Below are 15,638 nucleotides of genomic sequence, written 5' to 3' on the forward strand. Positions count from 1 at the left end.
TGGATTTTCGATATCTTACTTTGGCTCAGCGGTCACCAGGTCTTGACACTTTGGACACCACCATTTTGGTCCATTCTTTTCAACTTTTTTATTGCGCATGGTACATCCTTCATAATACCAGTTCTTGATGGACTCGACTTCGATTATTCATGCAAGCATTGTAAAAAGTCCCAACTGCAATAGAATTTTGAATATTTTACTTTTCTTGATAGGTTTGATTATAATAAATTCTCCAAATAAATAACTACTAATTAAGACTATGAAATTATTATTACCACTGGAGATATTTCGTAAAGAGGAATTCATCTGACATCGAAATTGGTCCCAATAGTTGAGTTATAATTTGTGTGTAGGAGCCTATATCATTAAGTCTACAATACACCATAAAATCAGTAAGTAAAATCGTAAAAAAAATATCTAGTGTAAATTAAAATCAATTTATGGTATAAAAAAATTACTTTTGGCTATATTCAACATCTTCAGGTAGATTCGGGTTGATGAAGATCTTTGTTCCTTGAAAATTATTATTTATTCCAAGAATTTCTGCAATTTAAAATTATTTAAAATTTATTATGGTATATATTATATTATGAGCTTTTAAAAAAAATTAATATAGAAAATTGATGAACTTACTATTAAAAGTATTCGTAACAGCCGATTGTAAAATAATAACTATTGATTTCTTTAAAGTTGTAGCATCCAATGTAGCTTCATTTAATTTCTCGGCAAAAGCATCCTACAAAATGCAATTAATCCTCTTTTTCCTTAAGCATAGGGGAAAAATAAGCATTTAAATAAAAAATCATAATAAATAAAATAAAATTAGATCAATGATATAATTAAATTTATATCATAAATAATGATAAAAAAAAAAACTTATTCCAAATCTTCTAGAACAAAGGTAAGCAATTTCATTGTCTTGTCTGGCTTGACTATTTCCCTTATTTTTTCATTCTCCACGACATGCCCAATAACATCTGTATTTTTAAGAGATCTATACGATTATAACAAATAAAACAAAAAAAATTAAATATAAAAGTTAAAAGTAAACTTACCAAATATAAACGATTCATTCTCCTTATTTAAAATTGAATCAAAACTCACAAAATTAAAAGCAAATTTTGAAATTCCTTCATCCGAAATCTTTTCGACTATGGCATTTTTCAAGAAGAACAATTTGTATTGATTTTTAGTATTAAGTTTGTTGGTAGGTTCAGAGACGAAAAAATTTTGGAAGCTATATATTTCTCTTTTACTTATTTGTTGTCTATATATTGCAAGAAGATCTTTTTTATTGTTGCTTGAATGCGGCCATGCTATACACACAGTAAAATATATTTTATAAAAGATAAATTTATTAGATATATTAAAAACAAAAATTCTAAGAATTCAACATCATAAATATTCTAAGGATAAAAAAAAAACCTTATCATCAAGCAAAATCATCTCTATACTTACATCTCCCATACAGCTACGGAAATTTGGTATTGTCACGCGAGCCTTAATCTTCCAATCAATACGTCCGGGACAAACATCATCGATTTGAGAATATTTTGACGCCATCCTACAATAAAACGATCTATAATCAAAAGATTGAAAAGATAATTATTTCAATATAATTTCGTTGATTACACAATAATAGAATATTATATTGATAGTTGTATTAATGAGAAAAAAACCCTTATCCGAAACTTCTTTTTGAAATAAAACAAAGCTAGCTTAGCAAAAGAAAATCGTACTGAAAATTTTTGTTCGTACGCATGTGAATTTAGTATGTTGCATATAGCTATATGTATACTCCTAAAACAAAACTAACAAAAAAATAAGAATCTCATATGATTAGGAATACTAATTCAAAAAATATATATATATATATATATAATAGTTAGGAATTGAATTGAATTTGGAGAGATTAATTTGGAAGCCATAACATATTCGTAATATTACGAAGTATCAGTCAAAGTGGAGAATATAAATTAATTATTAAATTTAATAGAGAAGTTGAAACTTTAAACATCGAATGACATATCATATATTATAATATTATAAGAATAAGAAATGCAATTAATATATAATATTACATAAATATGTCCGGATAATTGTCATATATATGAAGATATAAATATATTTAAATATGATCTTATTTTATAATAATTAAACTATTATTCATTGAAACATTATAAAAAATAAAACTTTTATCTTAAAATAAAAATATAAAAAAAAAAAATTGTGTTGTAGAATAGAGAGAATGGTATTTATGAATGTATGACAACAATGTGAAACAGAATACAGTATATATACTACATATGGTAGATGGCGTGAATTCATTATATTTGCTAATTAATTATGTCTAAAATCCAAAAAAAAATTAGTTTGTTTAATTATTTTATTGTATTTTTGAAATTCTAATATAGTTAGGAATCGGATTTGGTAGGGAGATTAATTAGGAATTTGATTTTTCTTCTATTAGAAATAAAACCCCATTATTTAATTATTTTATTGTGTTTTTGAAATCCTAATATAGTTAGAAATCGGATTTGATAGGGAGATTAATTAGGAATTTGATTTGTCTTCTATTCATAACAATTTATTTAATTATTTTATTGTGTTTTTAAATATTAATTCAACACAAACTTGATTCCTAATTAAAACGTCATCTGTCGGATATTGATTTAACAATAAAATTTATAATTAAATTATAATTCGAACAAATTAAATAAATTGAAAAAAGTCAGAAAGGTTTAGATTTTTATAGTGGGTATATAATTATATCGATGAGATATACATCTCAAATTTTTATAAGAACATTTGGAACAATTAATTAAGCATTCATTTTTAGTCAACCTCACATTCAAAGAACAGTGACAATAGGTTAACTTTGAATCAACTCAACGTCAAAATTATATCAAAGTTAAATTGATTCGAAATTGAAGTTATCATTACCACAAAACAGGCGTCAATAATTCATTGTTATTAACGATTTTCAAACAAAAAAAAATGACACCTAACAATAAGAGCACAATCAAATCAAACCAAACTCTGATCAATTGTTGACGTAATTAGTAAACTAGAGCTAGTTAGCCCACCAACTCTAAACTTCCTAGGGCACTCTTTCCTTTTTCACCTTTAATAAATTACGACAAATCTAGGTACATGAAAATCAAACGATAATATATAGATAATCAATGGTTATGATTAATGATATTGTTAAGAAAATATTAGAACATTCCGTCAATCCTCATCGTCCATTTGTCAATAACAAAGTACTAAACGTACTGATGGAATTAATGATATCATATGCTATAATGAGTATAGCGAAATAGGTAAACTAAACAGGAGAAATCCCAGGAGAAGTGTAAAATAGTTCAACTCCAAATAAAATTATTATTACTACATTATTTGGATTGAACTTATATTTATTGAGAGAATTACTTATTATTATTATTTGGTTTGTCGAAAAGATGTTCTAATACCAATAATTGATAGATTTATATATAACCATGGTCGAATTCTGCGACGAAATTAGATCAAGTTCATTTTTCACTTCTTTTAGATAAAAAAAGAAAAAATAGGGCAAAACTTTCATGCGTTAAATCTCTCCACTTTAGAAATATATAGGTTAAAGAAAAATATACACAAAAATCATTTGATCAATATTTATTTATTTTAATTTCATCCGTTTCATTTTCTTTACTAACTCAACAGTTCCGGCCTAAAGTTGCCTGATCAAATTGCGTTGATATCTCAACTTCCCCCCAATAAGAACACAAAAGTTGGTAATACAATGAGATCACTATATTAATATTGTCTCTCAACATTTCATGGTCTCATATCTATCACATTAGTCTTGTTTTCCTATATATCCTCCACCTTTTATGCACCAAATATAACTTTCATGTATGACTCTTTCCTTTCTATTCTCTCTTATATATAATCCATTCCCCCTTCATTAGGTTTTTAATAAAGTTTTCTCATGGAGTACTCTAAACATTCCTTATTCATGTCATTGACAATTGTATTAGTCTTTCTATTAGTTTCTCCGTCTTGCGGCACGTCTAGGCAGCTGCAAGAGAAGAAGAGCATCGGCATCAGGGCCGAGCTCAAACACGTCGATTCTGGCAAGAACATGACGAAATTCGAGCGTATCCGACAAGGAATGAAGCGTGGACACCACAGGTTGCAAAAGCTCCGTGCAATGGTTTTAGCCTCCGGAGATTCTCAGCTTACTGCCCCAATCCATGCCGGCAACGGCGAGTTCTTAATGGAGTTATCGATCGGTACGCCTCCGTCGAGCTACTCAGCCATAGTAGATACGGGAAGTGATCTTATATGGACTCAATGCAAGCCTTGTACTCAGTGTTTTGATCAACCTACGCCTATATTCGACCCGAAAAAGTCAAAGTCATTTACGAAACTACCCTGCGAAAATTCTTTATGTAAAGCTTTGCCGGAATCGAGCTGTAGTGACGGATGTGAGTATTTATATACTTATGGGGATTACTCTTCCACGCAAGGGCGGATGGCTTCTGAGACATTTACATTCAAGTCCTCGGATTCTAAAAATGTTCAAATTCCGAAAATCGGATTCGGCTGCGGAGATGACAATGAAGGAGACGGATTCCAACAAGGAGCAGGGCTTGTAGGATTAGGCAGAGGACCATTATCACTTATTTCTCAGCTTAAAGAATCGAAATTCGCGTATTGCATGGCATCCATCGACGATGGCAATAAAACTAGCCCACTTTTCATGGGTTCACTATTACCCGCTAGTTTGAATAAGTCTAATTCAGTCCTCAAAACTACTCCTTTAGTCCAAAATCCATCTCAGCCTAGTTTCTATTACCTTTCTCTTGAAGGAATCTCGCTTGGAGGCACTCGATTGAAAAGTATCGACAAAACCACATTTGCACTCCAAGATGATGGTAGTGGTGGATTAATCATTGATTCGGGAACTACCATTACTTACTTAGATAATTCGGCATTCCAAGAAGTTAAAAAAGAATTCACTTCTCAAGTTGATCTTCCACTTGACGATTCGGGGGCGGCTGGTTTAGATGTTTGCTTTAAATTGCCGTCGGAGTCGACGGAAGTTAAGGTTCCTAAATTTGTATTCCATTTTGAAGGGGCCGATTTGGATTTACCGGGCGATAATTACATGATTTCGGATTCTAGCTTGGGTTTGCTTTGCTTGGCTATGGCGTCTTCTAGTGGAATGTCGATACTTGGGAATGTACAACAGCAAAATATGTTGGTGGTTCATGATCTTCAGAAGGAAACTTTATCTTTCCAACATACTAAATGTGATCAGTTGTAAATTATCAATCCTATATATATATGTGTGTTTTTTTTTTCATTCAATTTTTAGATAAATTTTCGTTTCCTTGTGTAATAAAATGACATTTTTCATTTACATCATGTTAATATTATTCTTTAAAAAGTTATACTGGCTGTTTGGCCTGTTTATATTGTGCTTAATCGTCATAATGTGACACCATTTGTATATAAGGTGAAATGTGTTTATTTGCCATCTTTGTTTGTTCGAGCTCTTCCCAAAATGAGTAATATATACGATATTATTTTTAGGTTGATTCTTGTGACGTATTTTGAGACGGACGAATAATTAACAAATTTTTGAAAGTATATTAGGATTTGGTCCAACTGTTGAGCGTCATTTCCCTTCTTTTATTTGTAAGGTGAGAGGTTTGACTCATACGAACCATACTATAGGAATGTATAAAAAAAACATTTTTTGGAAGCCAAATTTAGGTTTATTTGAAAATAGTCCAAAATATTTGTTTCATTTACTTTTTAGGTACATCAAATTTAGATGTAATTATTTAGGACCTGAGGGAGTAATGAAATTTACAGTTCCAAATGTGACTGGTGTTTGTTCAATGTCATCGATTAAAAGTAAATCCTAATCATCCGACAGTAGAAATAATACTGACGTGGTGGGTGGTTGGAGGATGTAAATCGAATCATTGAAACATAAGACGTGATATTGTCAAAAATCCAAATATTAGGGACGAAAATGGTTATAACTGACCAAATTGTCTTCACTCTCATCTCTCTCTGTGCGATCGATTGCTGTTTCGTTTGGTCACATTTGTTAGTTAACTCACTGAGGTTCGCTTTTCTTCATTAATTTGATTGCTTTACTTGATTGTTTAGATTTGATTCAGACTCAAGCATGCTTAGCTTAGATCGCAAAAACTGATTACTACTGCATTTCGATTTTGATTGATCAATTCATGCCTTCAATTTCAATGAGCTTTGCTTATAAGTTATGTTAATCTTTGCGCAATAAAGAAGAATTTAGGTTTTGAATATGGCAACCACGGCGTGTTTCATAATAGTAAGCAGGAATGACATCCCAATATACGAAGCTGAAGTTGGATCCGCTGCTAAAGTATGATCCCACTTGTATTCTCATATCTTCACTCATTAACAAAGTTTGAATTTTGCAAATGAGGATTTGAAGCTTTCGTTTATTCATTTCGTTAATGTTTTGATTTTCTGACAGAGAGAAGATGCAGCTCAATTGCATCAGTTTGTGTTACATGCTGCTCTGGATATTGTTCAGGACATGGCATGGACAACGAGTGCTATGTGAGATTGATTCTGATACGTTTTAGGGGAAGAAAAATTATGATCTTTTGAGTTCTTTCTTTCTCACAATGCAATTTTCTTTTCAGGTATTTAAAAGCAGTTGACAGGTTTAACGATCTGGTGGTGTCGGTTTATGTTACTGCTGGTCATATCCTTTACACTAATGAATTGGTTTTTGCATGAGTGTATAATGCATGGAAGTATAAATACCATTACCTGTTATATTTCTGAAAGGTCTAGTTATTATGATTCTGTCTAGTTCCTGACACAGCATGGGAAACTATAAGGCCAGATGCATGAATTGTGCCTCGAGGAAATTGGGATGCCTGGAAAATGCTTCCTGGTTCATAGCATAATTAGAAACATAGCCTTGCAACTGTTCTATGCATACTTAAGTAGTATGAACTATGAACTTTATTTTTATAGATTACAATTGTTATGTTTCTCAGAACTCTCACTCAGAACTTTAAGGTTTGTCAAGATTATTCAGTGGCGGAAGTTTTATTCAGTTTTCACATAGTTTTAATTGGTACTTTCGTGCTAGATTGGTTTTGGCTCGTAATTTCCTTGACCTATCTTACATACACGATTTATGCTTCTCCATGACTCTCGTAATGATGATGGAATCAAAAGCTTTTTTCAAGAGGTTCACGAGCTATACATAAAGGTAACCAAGGCAACTTAATGATTTCCTGCTTCCGCAAGATATATACGTCTTGAGGTTTAAGCTAAGTAGCTCCAAGGAAGTCCTTGATATCTTTCATGCCCTAGGACGATCGATGTTTCTTTTCTGTTTCTTTTCTGTTTCTGCATCATTTGTGTGCTGCAGAAGCTTCATTCTTTATGTAATGATTCCTTACCCTTGGAAATTTGCAGATACTGTTAAATCCACTCTACTTGCCTGGGTCACGGGTTACGTCATCACACTTCGACACAAAAGTCCGAGCCCTTGCCAGAAAATACCTATAGAAAGATAGAAGCTAAGGAGATTTCTGGAATGACCTTACAACTTGGTATATCCTTGGTAGCAACATTCCCAACGTCAGATGATTTTCTTGTGGAGAAGCTCAGCTGTATGGGTTAATAGGTGTTTTTTGGCTTGTTAGCCATTGCCTTTTGTTGAAAAATGCAATATATTTCTATTAAATGCAGGAAGAGAGAGTAAAGAAACCTGTTCGATTTGTTAGCAGTTGAGAGTCTCACTGAGTCTGGACACAGTGTGAATTTGTTTAATATGCATTTCACAGAATCTACTATCAGCGGTTATTCATTTCTAGGAACACAAAACTATATAACATATAGGAAATGTACTGTACTCTCTACATGATTTTGTATCTTTTACCAAAACAAAACAGCAGCAAAAGTCTTGTTTACCTATGTCTAATCCGTAGTCTGGGTTTTGATTTCATGTTCATGAATCCCAACCTGACATGTAGCCCTTTCTTAGGTGATTTCGCTTCACGACGATGCAACAATGCGTTCCACAAACTGCTAGTCTTCGCCATTCTCTTATTTGGTCTGATCCCCCCCCCTTGGCCGGCTTAGCATGCCTCATCATTCCTTCTACAAGTGCATGAAAATATTGCTTACGAGGCACGCCGCCAGCTGTCGATTTCCTGACAGCAAGGTGTTTTACATGGGCATTGTGGTCACTTTTTTTATTTGAGGAGTGAAAGATATTCTGCAAGTTGTTCCACATGGACGTATGATCAGATTTATAAAGGTGATGGTAATGGTGGTGGAAAATGAGTCCTAACTTGTTCTTCAATCTCCTAAACCGTCCGATTCCATTTTTAGGGTTCCTTCGATTCTGTGATGAATATGTTTTAGTAGAAAGGAAATCCTTATATTGACTATCTGATGAGTCTGGGTAGCTTGCATAAGTATTTTGCGATGAGTTAGAATCACCTGCGTTTTCATTTTCGACTCCTGTTTGTTGCTGCTTGTGATACTGTTTTCTTCTGTTGCCCAACAACTGGAAGAAGAATAATGTGATTGCGAAGATTCTGAATTAGAGCTTTCGAATTCTTGGTGATCTAACAGTGTTGGCTTCATGACTACGTCATTCCTCTTATTGACCTGTCTGAAAGAACTACTTGACCTCAGTGATGGTGGAGGCAACTTGGGCTGTCCGGATTTAACGACCATATCCTCTTTTATAATCTTTTTAGCCATTGGATTACGTGACAAATTGCTATTTGCTCCTGACCCTGGGCTATCGTCGTCAGGAATAGTCGAGACCCTAAAACCCTGAACATATCTTGGAATCTGACTTGTCATAGAATTAGAAGCGGCATTTTGTATTTCCTTCAATGGAGCTCCACTTTGAAGCTCTGAACACAACTGCAAAGCTGAAATTCCAGTTTCAATTCTTTTTATAGTATCTTCTGTTATTTCTTCTGCAAGATTAGTATCTTTCTCCGTTACAGTTACTTTGTCACGAAGTTCGGTGCTTGAATTGTTCTGCACCACACTTCGTTTGCAAATAAGACATCGTTTAATTCCCTTTTCAGAGACAACATTCTCCTGACTTTCCGGCAACGACTCAACATTTCGTCACCGAAATGAATAACCATTTCCAATGCTGCTAGAACGTTGACCAAGGTTTAATGTTGAGGATCCAAATGAAGAAGAATCCTCCGAATTTGCCTCGGTTCGCTTTACCTTTGAAGAACAGGATGCTGCAACAATCTGTCTCCCAACAAAAAATGTTTGTCAACAAACATTGAGAAGAAACCAAAACTAATGTTAGTACTTATACTCCAAGTGCCAATTGCTTTATACTACTACGTACATACTTATGTTACCTTTAAATGAGACACTAGAATCCGTTCAGCGGCGTCATCGAGCAGACTTTTTAACGGGCGTATGGCTCTCTCGTTCAACTGTTGCATTTATCAGATCAATTAGTAAATCACATCACACAAACCAATTTAGAAACTTTAGATTTTAGTTTACCTTGACGATTTCATTTTTCGCAAATTCCATCCCAGTACCGGAACAGATTTGAAGAAGTCCGTATAACTTCTTCAAAGCATTTAGATCAGATTGTACATCATCAATCTCCATCTCCATCTCCGTCTCTGTCTCTTCTGTTTAAAGCAAAAACTAATGATTCAAGTCTCGATTCAGTTCCAAATCTCAAACGGTCAAACCCCAGCACTTCAATATCGTCCCTTTCAAAATTAACTTGAGGGTTCCCAATTTCGACTATTAATGAAACAGACGATGTATGAAAACCAATCGCAATTAGAATAAGCAAGTAAGGAGAAAAACATAAATCAAAGTTAACCTTTCAAATTTTATGTACGAATACAGTTTAAAGATTTACGCGGGAGTGTTGACAGTTTTTCTTCGGAAAGGTGTAATGTTATTAGAAGCCACTAAACATTAATTAAATTGCTATCATGCCCTTGGATTCTTAATCTTATTTTCCAATTCACCCATTCTTCTCTTGTTTGCAAATAAATAGTAATAGTATCACTTTTCTTATTCGAGATTTATAGGTACCAAAAGGCCCCTTTGGAAAAAGAAGATGCATCATCATCATCATCATCATATAAGATATGTCTCTATACATGCTCAATAAATATTGCTCATGACTTCCACATCGTGCAATGATAGAGAGGTTCTCCCCATTGGTTGCTTGATATATAATACTCCCTCCGTCCCAAATTAGATGCTAATATAAACATAATTTTTTATCCTAAATTAGATGCAAATTTTGACAAATTTAAGAAACATTAATTATGTTATTCCATTATACCCTCACCACCTTCACTATTTTTATCTTCATGTCTCTCTCACCAACTTCACCTACATATTTCCATGATGATTTTTTAGTCCATACAATCATAATTATGTTGGAAAATTAACTAAAAAATATATTTTATTGATTTATGTGAAATCTCCTAAATTAAAATTTAATTTGGGAAGGAGGGAGTATTTATTTCCAAGGAGTATATTATTTGGATCGATATGTATGCGTATATGTCATTTAGTATTATTTTTCAGAAGCTAATAAAATCACTACATTTTTACCTTGGAAAATTGAGATCGACTCCTAATAAAAAGCTAAGTCAAGAAAAATGTCCGCCAGAGATATGTGGTTAGACGAAATATTAGATTAAGAAAATGATTTATTTTTACCACCAATTATCTACTATGAATCAATCTTTTAAGAATTACTACTAGTTGGATACTAAATGTTAGGATTAAATTGAACCGACAATATAATTTATGACTTGCGTAACAATTTGGGTAGTTGGAAAGGATTAAAAGTGCAACTAACAAACAACGGTGGCCTGACCTCAGCCCTCCAAAGTGTGGTGGGAAAAGTGCACACTAAAACACAAAAAATATTTTTCAATTTGCATTTTCATTTCATTTTAGTCTTCTCTTCTTCTCGGCTCGCTGACAAAATACGAACACATACACTATTACATAGTATCGGATTATTCATTCATATTTATTTGAAGATGAGCAGCCAAGTGGGTCCCAGGAGGAGCAGCGTCTCCAGAAACGCGGCGCTTCCAAGAAACCCGTGTCCTCCGACGGCGGAAGCATCGTCAATGGCTCCACGTCTCCGCCTGCACCCGCCACCCAATCCTCCGGCGGAGAGAGGACCGTCAAGAAGCTCAGGCTATCCAAAGCTCTCACAATCCCAGAAGGCACCACCGTGTCCGACGCCTGTAGAAGGATGTCTGCTCGTCGTGTTGATGCCGTTTTGCTAACTGATGCCAATGCTCTACTCTCTGGAATCGTAACCGATAAGGTTTGCTTCGTTCTCTTGCAATTAATGTTTTTTTTTTTTTATTGTTTGTTTATGTTTAGCTGATTGATTTTGGTGTTATAAACTAACGGGTAGGACATTGCCACTCGAGTTATAGCGGAAGGGTTGAGACCAGAACAGACAATTGTGTCCAAGATTATGACGAGGAATCCTATATTCGTTACTTCTGATTCATTAGCCATTGAAGCTCTTCAAAAGATGGTGCAAGGTTAGTTTTTTTGCCGTCTTTCTTTGGGACTCAGTAGCTGATGTCCACGTGTTGTTCGTTTCTTGGTTGTTTTAAGCTGTAAATAAGCTAACAGCTACTTGATCCTCTCATTATTGTTAAGTTTTCAATTAATTATTACGAAACTGTTCGGATTCTCCGTTTTCTTTGATTGTGGAGGAAAAAATAGTGTTTAGTGTGAGAAAAGGACGAGGGAAAGGTAGGAACTTGCAATGGAACTTCTAAGAACAAATGAAGGAAAAGATGTCTTGTTTTTTTTCCTTTCTCACGTGTAGCATTTTCCCTACACTTTCTCTTTACCTCTCTTGGAATTACCTCTTAATTGAGGTGAAATACGTTTGTATTGGGGCAAGCTATTAAAATCAGCTGAGACTGTCAGATTGAAATGATCTTCTAGTATCTTATAGTATTTTCTATGTATTTCCAGTATTGGGTCTCTTGTGCTAGAGAAGTGAATAAGGGATAAGAGTTTTGCCATAGGATTAAGTCAATTATCTAGATCTTGTCAAGTTTAGATGTGCGTTTCTCCGCATTTTATCCAAAAGAAGTTTTCTTTCGACGACCCTGAAAACTTTGATAGAAAGATTTCGAACTACATTACCTAAGAAAGTTGCTACCTTTACATTTTGACGTCCTTTCTCAATTGAGAGAATGTGAATGCTTGAGAATAATTCCTACTTGTCCTTGCAAATTGCTTTTGTGTAACTGACTGGTTGAACTTCGACAGGCAAATTCAGGCACCTTCCTGTTGTGGAGAATGGTGAGGTTATTGCACTGCTTGATATTACAAAGTGCCTTTATGATGCTATATCGAGACTGGAGAAGGCTGCAGAACAGGGAAATGCCATTGCGGCTGCAGTGGAAGGGGTTGAACGACAATGGGGAAGCAATGGTTTGTGCACTGATAGCATTTGTTATGGATAAATATAATCATTTCGCATTTACGATTCAATTATTATCCATGATTTTCTGCAGAATGTTTCCGTACTTGCTTTTTCGAGTTTTACTTTTTTTTTTTTTTTGTTCCATTTCTATTTGGTGTCAACTAGGCCAGAAGAATATGCAAGTGATGGAATTTTAAAGTTTTTTTTTTCATATTTCAGCCCCTTTAGCTTTCATAGAAACCCTGAGGGAGCGAATGTTCAAGCCAGCCTTGTCGACCATCATTGGTGAAAATTCCAAGTATATTCTTTAACTCTTTTTTGGGCAGCTGAGGTTCTCCTGTATGGATTAGGTTGTGTGAAAAACTTCGCATTTTACTAATTTCATAGTTCCATACTTTCTTCAGGGTTGCAGTTGTATCACCATCGGATCCTGTCTATGTTGCTGCCAAGACAATGCGAGAGTTCCGGGTTAACTCAGTTGTTATTGTGATTGGAAGCAAAATTCAGGGGATACTAACGTATAGAAATTTCTTTTTGATAAGCTTGTCAGTATGTCTTGTTTTCTAATTTTGACTGGAAGCTAAATACTATGTTGTTTTTTGTTCTTGCATGGTAGATCAAAGGATATCCTTATGCGAGTTGTTGCCCAAAACCTTTCACCCGAGCTAACTTTGGTGGAAAAGGTTTGTTCTGTAAATTTGCTTTCTATCATGTCCTTATCTCTTAGTTATAATTCATCCTTCTTCATCTCATGTTCATTCTACCTTGCAAGAGGTAGAAGGCTATCTCTGTTAGTACACGAGGCATTTGGTGGCTTTTGTGAGCACACCATTGTTATTGTTGGATCAACTTGCTTTATCCATTATGTACTGCACTTTTTATTATTGTGCATTACAACCATTGTATAATCAAGTTTGTCTGTTTCTGAATATTCCAGGTAATGACACCAGACCCTGAGTGTGCTACCCTGGATTCAACTATTTTAGATGCATTGCATATAATGCATGATGGAAAGTTCTTACATCTTCCTGTTCTAGACAGAGGTGAGCATTTCTTCCATTGTGGTTTCTGAACATAATTTCAAGTATTCAAGTATTTATGCGAAACCTTCTGTGCACAGATGGAAATGTTGCTGCTTGTATAGATGTTCTCCAGATTACCCATGCAGCTATTTCTATGGTACGCTGAACTTGTGTAATGAGTAAATGTAAGCAAAGAATGTTAAGGTTTTGAGTTTGTCTTCTTAAAATGGTAAACCTTTGGAATAAAGTATCTTTGTGGTTGTCTTGTTCAAGATGGAAAACCATATGTCAAGGTTTTTGTTTTCAACAAGAATTTCTTTTGCAATCGCGATAGGTTTATGTTCAGTCCATTTATACATTGTATCTAGGTTGTCAAAGTTTTGACCCGTATGGATATGTTTTTTAAGGTTGAGAGTAGCTCTGGCACTGTTAATGATATGGCGAACACAATGATGCAAAAGTTCTGGGATTCAGCACTTGCTTTAGAACCAGCTAATGATTATGAAACCCACAGGTATAACAATTTCCTCTTGAATTACATCAGCCACCAGGTCAGCTCTGTGACTGATTCTGCTGAATGATGATTTCAGCGAAATGTCTGAAATGATGGCATCAGAAGCGACGGAGCAAGGAAAGTATTACCCCTCTCTTGGTCTTGGGAACTCATTTTCCTTCAAATTCGAGGATCGTAAAGGTCGAGTGCATCGATTTAATCATGGTGGGTGCTGTATATTCTTCTTTCTTACCTCACAATTATTTGATGAAAATTTCCCTACTTCAACATGAGCAAAAGAATTGGATAGTATATTGAAATGCCTCTATTTTGTTATGAAAACTATATTTCTTTTTATTTATCATTCTCATTTTGTACGCAGGCTCTGAAAGCTTTAGCGATCTTTTATCAGTAGTCATGCAAAGGATTGGTGCTGGGGAGGATCAAGAAAGCCCTCAGCTTTTGGTGAGTTCTTAACAATGTATAATACTGTTGAACTGTGTTCTTGATTGTTGTTGAACTTCCCTAATTCTTTTTCTCAGTACGAAGACGATGAAGGCGACAGAGTGTTGCTTTCAGCTGATAGTGATCTAGTTTCTGCTGTTACCCATGCTCGATCAGCCGGACAAAAGGTAAACATTTGTGATGGCCATATTGATAGGAACAACAGTTTAAAACTCAAAAGTTTTCATTGAAATGTTGTCAAGAGATAATAAAAGTAATAACTGACTTGATTTCTCAACCTCAGGTTTTAAGGTTGCATCTAGACTTTTCCGAAACAAGTCAGCAAGTGATTCCGACATCCAGTATGTCAACGGCTGATAAAAGTGGATCCTCTTTTCTTTATTCTGGGATCCTGGCTGGGGGAGTCGTTTTGACAGGCATTAGCATGCTTGTCTATTTGAAGCGTTCACAGTCATGATCTCATTTGAAAACAGTTAGTTGAGTAGGATTACAAACATTTCAAGATATCATTTTGTAGTTCCTGAAAAAGGAAAGTTTATCTTGAATATTATAATTAGTGGGATGAGCTGAATTTCGACTACAGTGTACGGGGAAAACTTGTATGAAGTTGCTCAAGAGATTTTCTATTATCTATTTCGTATGCACTTTTCGTCTGATTGATTTATCATCATGCTACCAATCATTTTTGGATTCTTTCCTAGTAAAACATACACCATATTGATAAGATGTTAGATATAATTACAAGCAATCGTTCTTTAGGATTAGGACACAAAATAAGACCGAGACACAATTTTTATATGTATTTTGATAAGTATTAATTTCATAATAAAGAATGCTTTTTTATAGGATAGATTTTCCGATAAATTAAAATACTTTTTTTCGAGGATAATCGATCAATCAAGAGGATTAACAATTGTGTTAATGAATAATTTGGAATCAATCATGCATTGGGACAGAATAAGGTCTCTATCTATCTATCTATCTATCTCACCATTGAGAATGAGATCGATTCAAGTATATACGAACAAAATAACCATTTGACAAAAAGAAAATAAAAAAAATACCATTCTCTCTCCTCTGGCATGCATACACAGGAAGATGCTGACTCAGCTTAGCTGACACTGACAGTCCAGAGAAAGAGAGAGAG

At 34.3% G+C, this 15,638-nt stretch overlaps 4 protein-coding genes across 4 annotated transcripts; 3 read left to right on the top strand and 1 right to left on the bottom strand.

Annotated features, from left to right (window-relative positions):
* Positions 1-3,973: 3,973 nt before the first annotated feature.
* Positions 3,974-5,314, top strand: LOC139884686 (aspartic proteinase nepenthesin-1). Its single transcript, XM_071868683.1, has one exon. The coding sequence runs from the start codon at positions 3,974-3,976 to the stop codon at positions 5,312-5,314; it is 1,341 nt and encodes a 446-aa protein (XP_071724784.1).
* Positions 5,315-6,328: 1,014 nt separating this feature from the next.
* On the top strand, positions 6,329-7,578 carry LOC139884691 (uncharacterized). The gene is made up of 5 exons (XM_071868687.1): positions 6,329-6,409; positions 6,524-6,609; positions 6,696-6,757; positions 7,191-7,276; positions 7,486-7,578. The coding sequence occupies exons 1-5, from the start codon at positions 6,329-6,331 to the stop codon at positions 7,576-7,578; spliced, it is 408 nt and encodes a 135-aa protein (XP_071724788.1).
* A 442-nt stretch (positions 7,579-8,020) lies between these two features.
* On the bottom strand, positions 8,021-9,684 carry LOC139884687 (protein KOKOPELLI-like). Its single transcript, XM_071868684.1, has 5 exons — positions 9,568-9,684; positions 9,417-9,494; positions 9,170-9,300; positions 8,518-9,082; positions 8,021-8,419 (listed from the first exon to the last, which is right to left on the bottom strand). Exons 1-5 carry the CDS (start codon positions 9,682-9,684, stop codon positions 8,021-8,023), a joined length of 1,290 nt encoding a protein of 429 aa, XP_071724785.1.
* Positions 9,685-11,087: 1,403 nt separating this feature from the next.
* LOC139884688 (CBS domain-containing protein CBSCBSPB3-like) lies at positions 11,088-14,948 on the top strand. Its single transcript, XM_071868685.1, is given in 14 exon segments — positions 11,088-11,124; positions 11,127-11,383; positions 11,477-11,609; positions 12,355-12,519; positions 12,731-12,809; positions 12,916-13,029; positions 13,128-13,194; positions 13,449-13,554; positions 13,632-13,690; positions 13,941-14,047; positions 14,124-14,251; positions 14,409-14,491; positions 14,569-14,658; positions 14,775-14,948. Coding segments are annotated over 14 exon segments (1,599 nt in total).
* The last annotated feature ends 690 nt before the right edge of the window (positions 14,949-15,638 follow it).

Source organism: Rutidosis leptorrhynchoides, unplaced genomic scaffold, assembly GCF_046630445.1.
Source record: "Rutidosis leptorrhynchoides isolate AG116_Rl617_1_P2 unplaced genomic scaffold, CSIRO_AGI_Rlap_v1 contig588, whole genome shotgun sequence".
NCBI classification, from domain to species: Eukaryota; Viridiplantae; Streptophyta; class Magnoliopsida; order Asterales; family Asteraceae; genus Rutidosis; species Rutidosis leptorrhynchoides.